Source organism: Bos javanicus, chromosome 26 (genome assembly GCF_032452875.1).
Source record: "Bos javanicus breed banteng chromosome 26, ARS-OSU_banteng_1.0, whole genome shotgun sequence".
NCBI classification, from domain to species: Eukaryota; Metazoa; Chordata; class Mammalia; order Artiodactyla; family Bovidae; genus Bos; species Bos javanicus.
In genome coordinates, this window is record NC_083893.1 from 552,084 (window position 1) to 559,188 (window position 7,105).

A 7,105-nucleotide genomic window follows, 5' to 3' on the forward strand; every position below is an offset into this window, starting at 1 on the left:
TTCAGAATGGACTGGTTGGATCTCCTTGCAATCCAAGGGACTCTCAAGAGTCTTCTCCAACACCACAGTTCAAAGGCATCACTTCTTCAGCGCTCAGCTTTCTTCACAGTCCAACTCTCACATCCATACATGACCACTGGAAAAACCATAGCCTTGACTAGACGGACCTTTGTTGGCAAAGTAATGTCTCTGCTTTTCAATATGCTATCTAGGTTGGTCATAACTTTCCTTCCAAGGAGTAAGTGTCTTTTAATTTCATGGCTTCAGTCACCATCTGCAGTGATTTTGGAGCCCAAAAAGATAAAGTCTGACATTATTTCCATTTCCCTATCTATTTCCCATGAAGTGATGGGACCAGATGCCATGATCTTCGTTTTCTGAATGTTGAGCTTTAAGCCAACTTTTTCACTCTCCTCTTTCACTTTCATCAAGCTTTTTAGTTCCTCTTCACTTTCTGCCATAAGGGTGGTGTCATCTGCATATCTGAGGTTATTGATATTTCTCCCGGCAATCTTGATTCCAGCTTGTGCTTCTTCCAGCCCAGCATTTCTGCTGATGTACTCTGCATATAAGTTAAATAAGCAGGGTGACAATATACAGCCTTGACTAACTCCTTTTCCTATTTGGAACCAGTCTCTAGTTAATAGTATATAATGTATATAATATAATAATATATTATATAATATTTAATAATATGTCATATATTATATATTTTATTATTTATGTAATATTATATAGTATGTAATAATATTTATTATTATATAATGCATAATAAATATAATATATCTGATATAATAAAATAATAATGTTATTACTTAATATATATAATAATATAAGTATGTATAATATAATATATAACTATATATTAACTAATATATTAACTATAATAATTCCTTGTTATAAAAAAACAGTGCTCTTAAAATAGAAAATATTATTTACCCTTGGGATCAGCTTATTCCCCATGTCACTTCTTAATTTTTCTAAACCTTTCTGTCTGCCACTGGTGGAATTTGGTACAACAACCAAAATTATATCTGTCCATATTATTCCTTAAAATTTTCTACCTCGTTTCCTGTATTTTGTGATTATTATGTAATGGAAGCATTGTAAAATCAAAAATTTATGATTACATATTACTGATGGTATAAAGTAAAAATAAAAATGTTCTAAAAAATGTAAATGAATAATTTCTTAAAAGAATATAAAATTCAAAAGTAAGAAATCTTGAAGACTTGGAACAATCAGGTCATGTTCAACATGAATTTTCCAACTCTACATTCACACTAACCGGTAGACCTCACTGTCTCCTAGACTACAGAGAGGGGAGTGAGGGGAAGAGGAGCACACACTTATTCCTTTTCAGGTGTGCATGCTGAAAGCAGGAGCCTGGTGGGCTACAGTCCAAAGTGTCGCAGACTAACCATGCACACATGTAAGCAGGAATAAATATACTTGTATAAAGAATAATGAAGAGCTGAGGCAAGGTTAAGGCCCACTGGTGAGGAGCACTGGCTGAGATGCAGGCGGCAGCGGGGCCTGGTGAGGAAACCATGGGCGCCTCAACCTCCTGGGGCCTGCTCTCCCGCATCCCAGCTCCGCACCGCGAAGCACAGGAGGCTCCGAGCCTGAACCAACTGCCCATCGAGATGCTCCGGAAGGTGCTGAGCTACCTGCCTCCAAGCACGCTGCTCTGGCACTGCCGCCCGGTGTGCCAGCACTGGCGAGACCTGGTGGATGGCTGGGACCTATGGCGGAGCATCCTGCCCTGGAAACACCCCGACCTGTGGCCTGTCATCCTCATCTGCCTGCCCCCTGCTGACAACCCCAGGCCCTGCATCCTGGGCCGCTTCTGCGAGCTCAGACCCATAGGACACAAGCTCACCGCGAACACCCCGAGCAAAGACCTCTGGAACTGTATGATGCTGAACGGTAGCAATGGCTCGGAGGAAGAGGAAGACTTGGGTGTCAGACTGAAGACTTCTGGGGAGACGAGCTACAGTCTTGCCTACAGGTGTTGGTACAAGGGAGAAATTTCGGACATGGAGGAGGAGGGTCTGTGTCGGGAACTCCTGGATAGTGGAAAGATTTGGATTTCTGTCTGTCACTGCTGGACAGAACAACAAGGCAGTGATCAGATGTATCAGGTAGTCTTCAAGCTTCTAGATGCCAACTATGCCATCTCGCATTATTTCTTCCATAAACGTTTTTCCATCCGGCCACGGACAGGCAGTTTCTCCTTTCGGATCATGCATGCATTCACCAGCATCAAGAAGGGCGTCCACTTTGTGTTGTTTGACCACAGTGTCAAGGGGTACGATTCATGGCCTGAGCAGTGTGGAGTCTGCAGGCCCCAATTCAGTGTCATCATACAGATCCATCCCTAGGCTGTCCCAACCTGACTGTGACTTCCAGGAGCTGGGACCATTGGCCAGACCACCTCAGTAGTCAAAACTTGTAGCTCCTGGCATCATGGGATCTCTCCTGGATCGAATCAAGGGTCTTACTGTGCCCTGTCTTTAAATTCTATGAGAAACTACAATAAGAACATTCTTACTTGAGGATTACTGACTGAACGCAGCCCCTGTTCTATGGAGTGGAGACACACGGGTGAAAACAAGGAAATGGTGAGAGGGCTCCTCACTCACTGCCCAATGCCAGGCCCCTCTGGTTCGGCCTCCATGCCCTCTGCCCTTGTCTTCTGTTTCTGCTGCAGACTTCATTGATCACTTCCAAGAAACCCTCTCCTCATGTCTGAACCAGAAACTCATCCCTCTGGCTGAGTAATTCCAGTCTCTAACCTTCTGTGATTTCAAGACTGTGACCAGGACTCAGAGCTGGAAGTTAAACTAGCTCAAAAAATTGTTTAGAGGCAGAGGGTTCTGCCCACCCTATGAACAATGAATTTGGTCCCCAGAGCCCAACCCTATTGTGGATTCTATGGTGGATAGAATTATTTTGTTACTTTGAAATTCTTTTTGAATATGGAGATAATAAACCAGGAATGTATCTTCCAAAAAAAAGAACAGTGAAAAGAGAGTTAGAACAATACATTTTAGAAATATAATGTCCATGCATTGAAAGCTATCACTATTGAAGTGTTATATGTTATGTAGCTTTTCAAGTATCTGGAGGTCTTCCTCTTATTGATCTACATTTTTACTTAATACAAATGTAACATATCACAATCTAAGAGATGCAGCCAAAGCAGTACTTAAATAAAATATTATAGTACTGAACACTTAGAACATTAAAATAACATCTTAAGTCAATAAATTAAATTTTCACCACAATAAATTCTGAAAGTCATAGTGAAATAAATTCAAATCAAACAAAAGGAAGAAAAACCAAAAAGACTAGAAATCACCAAAACTAAAAAAAAAGATAGATAAAGTCAATCAAGTAAAAAGCTGATACTTTGTAAACTTTATAAAGTAAATATGATTTTTAAAAAATAGACAATGAAAAAAGACATATCAAATGTATTAAACACAAAGAATGAGAGTTGGCACATTGAAATATATAGATATTATTAAAGGGTTAATAAAGATGCTTTTAATAACTCTGTGTCTATAAAATTGCCAATAAGATGAAATGGACTGATTCCTCAAAACTCACAAACTATCAGGGTATCTTTCCAACCCAGGGATTGAACCTGTATCTTTTAGGTCTCCTGTATTTTCAGATGGATTCTTTACCACTAGCACCACCTGGGAAGCCACATGATATTTATATCTATACCTGTATCTAGATATCTAATCTATATCTTTATCTGTTAATATATATTAATTTTAAAATATTCAATTGTTAAGTTTAATGAGAAACTACAGCAAACCAATTGGGGCAGCCTGAGGATCACAAAGAATCAGACACGACTGAAGCAACTGAGCACACAGACGTGCACACACAGTCCCGGAAATCATACATCCAGTTTCTGGAAAAACATCTCTGTGTGTTTGTATGTGTATATGTGTGCATGTTTGCAAAAGACTGAGGGCAAGAGGGAAAGGGAGCAACAGAGGATGAGATGGTTGGATGGCATCACCATTTCTCTCCCTCATTCGATCAATTTTGAGTTAATTTTTAAAGAAGGTTTTATGGTTTATATAGAAGTTCAGGGGTTTTTGTTGTTGTTTGTTTCTTTGGATTTGCATGTGCAATGCTTTAATAACTTTTTTAAGACAATATGTTTTTTTCTTAAATATATTGAATGATTTTGAACCTTTGTCAAAAATCAGTTAGTCAGATTTGTGTTGGGAAAATTTTTAAATGTCTTAGATTCCATTGGTCTAGTACCTACTCCTCCATCAACATTAGATGTCTTAATTCTCCTAGGATATTTATGTGCTTGTGTACCAAGTAGCTTCAGTCATATCCGACTCTTTGTGACCCAATGGACTGTAGGCCGCCGGGTTCCTCTGTCCATGAGATTCTCCAGGCAAGAATCCCGAAGTCAGTTGCCTTGTTATTTAAAGCACTACAGAATAGAGTAAGACATCACTGAAAAGGAGTGCTATGGCCAGGGGCATTTTTGGTTGCTTTCCAAAATATTTGAATGGCTAGTATAAATGAGTTGGTTCGATTATACATTGATACAGGAGAGAACTAATTCCCAAGGCCAAAAGAAATCTATTTCTAGTTAAAGAGCACTATTTGCTTTGGAGGGAAAAAATAATTTAGAAAGACATTTGCAACACCTAACATTCAAATTGTTTAAAGTTTAATATCAATAGAACAACATTTAAAATACTGTGTATCAAAGAAAGAAGTAACTTGATTCCAATCCAGGAAGGTAAGCGTGAACTCTTACATCAAAAGTGTGTTTACATTTTAGATTGATTTTCTTAACTAATCACACCTTAAATATCAAAGTTTATAAAGCCCAAATATTTACAGGCTATTAAGATAATATATTAAATTTAACAAGTTAGACTATATTTCAGGCAACATCTTCATTATTCTGTTAGAAAATTAGTGAGATAAATGACTAAAATAATTTTGAAATGTATTGTTAGTTTTAATGTAACAAAAGTTATTAAAATAGTTGAGGCAGTTTTAAAGAAAATTTTAAACGTAGAAAAACTTACTTAAGAAGACAGTAATTGGTTTCTTTTAAAATGTTTTAAAAGTGTTTGCATACTACCCTCAATGAAATACAGTATTATTTTTGAAGAAACACTATTTTGAAAAGTATTAGTTGCTCAGTTGTGTCCAACTCCTTGTTCTCATGGACTGTAGCCCTCCAGGCTCTTCTGTCCATGGAATTTTCCCACAAGAATATTGGAGTTGTCAGTAGCTATTCCATTCTCAAGGGGATCTATGTGACCCAGGGGTCAAACCCAGGTCTCCTGCACTGCAGGTAGACTCTTTACCATCTGAGCCAACAGGAAAGTCTTCTTGAAAAGGAATCTAACATTTTAGGGCATTAAAAAAAATCATTGATGTTATGCTTTTCTGATTAAACAAATACTACAAAATCAGACTACAAATATAACTGTATTTATCCTCATCCAGAGGGAGTTAGAGTCCTGAGGTCATTAGCTAAGTAAAAGAGAAATTGGCCTGATCCCTAAGAAAAGAAGCCAACCTAAAGGAAAAACAAACAAACAAAAAGTCTCAATTAAAAAAGCCTGTTTACTATTCACTTGGAAGGACTTCTACAAAAGAAAAGTTTGAGTAGAATTAATTTTAGAGTAGTGATGTGACACTGCCTTTCTCTATGTACAGTGAAGGGGTATAAGTATAAAATCAAATCACAATACCAATCTCATCTCCAGTATTAGGTGTAGATTGAAAACACTGGTGATGGTTTAGTCACTGTCCTGTCTGACTCTTGTGATCCCCATGGACTGCAGCCCACCAGGCTCCTCAATCCAAGAGATTTCCCAGGCAATACTGGAGCGGGTTGCCATTTCCTTCTCAAGGGGATCTTCCTGACCCAGAAATTAGACCCATGTCTCCTGCATTACAGGTGGAGTCTTTATTGCTGAGCCACCAGGGATTCACTAAGGTGAATATTTTGTTATGAAAATACTCAGAATAATTCATAGGTTGTGGCTTTTCCATCTTTCTCTCTCTTCTTTCTTTCCCTCCCTCTCTCCTTCCCTCCCTTCTTCCCTCTTTCTTTCCTCCTTTCCCCTCTCTCCCCCTCTCTTTCTCTTGTCCTCTTTTTCCTTTTCTCTCTTTATATTGCTTGAATTTCACTCAGCTCATACTCATTTTATTGCTTAAGTATCATTTGAAAAAATAAAATGTGGAGAGCCTTATAGTAGATGTGGTGGATAATACCATCATCTCTGTATTGCGTGTGTGAATGTGTGCTCAATTGTGTCTGACTCTTTGGTAGCCCATCAGGCTCCTCTGTCCATGGAATTTTTCCAGGCAAGAACGCTGGAGAGGGTTGCTATCTCTTCCTCCAGGCAATCTTCCAGACCTAGGGATCGAACCTGCAACTCATGCATCTCCTGCACTGGCAGGACAATTGTTTACCACTAGCACCATGTAGGAATCCCCTCTGTATTGCAGAACACTGTAATTTCAATTACACTGTTTTGGAAAGTAAATATAAAATCATTTAACACAAATAGAAACTGTTAATCAAAGCCTGAAATAAATAGTAGACTTAGAATGGAATTTATAGTCATCAACTGTTTGGTTTGTACACTTTTTCTTTGTAGCTCCATTCTCAGTGTTTTAGATTAATAAAACAGAAATAATATGAGTCCAACACAATGTGTGATGAGTACATACATCTTTCACTGTCATAGATGAATGCATTAATATTTTTCAGTATTATAATAAAGCCATGCATGAATAATATCCCTGAAATCACCTGGAAAACATTCCAAATTCATGAGAAAGTCCTCAGTACTTTTATATGAAGGAAATATTTTATGCTACTATAATATTTAAGGAGGGAATTAAAAACTGGATAGAAATTGCTTAATAAGTTCTCTACATTTCAAAATGTTTTATCATGCAATTTCTATTTAATATTCACAATATGTGTGGAAATTTCAAAAATTACTTATCATTGCATCTTATTAAGAACTTGTCTCAAATCTTAGTCAAGCAAATTAGTCCTCAGTTGTAGATTGCTATTTTCCAA

General features: G+C 37.7%; 1 protein-coding gene across 1 annotated transcript; it reads left to right on the top strand.

Moving 5' to 3' along the window:
• Positions 1-1,517: 1,517 nt before the first annotated feature.
• On the top strand, positions 1,518-2,384 carry LOC133239069 (F-box only protein 27-like). The gene has a single exon (XM_061402631.1). The coding sequence runs from the start codon at positions 1,518-1,520 to the stop codon at positions 2,382-2,384; it is 867 nt and encodes a 288-aa protein (XP_061258615.1).
• The last annotated feature ends 4,721 nt before the right edge of the window (positions 2,385-7,105 follow it).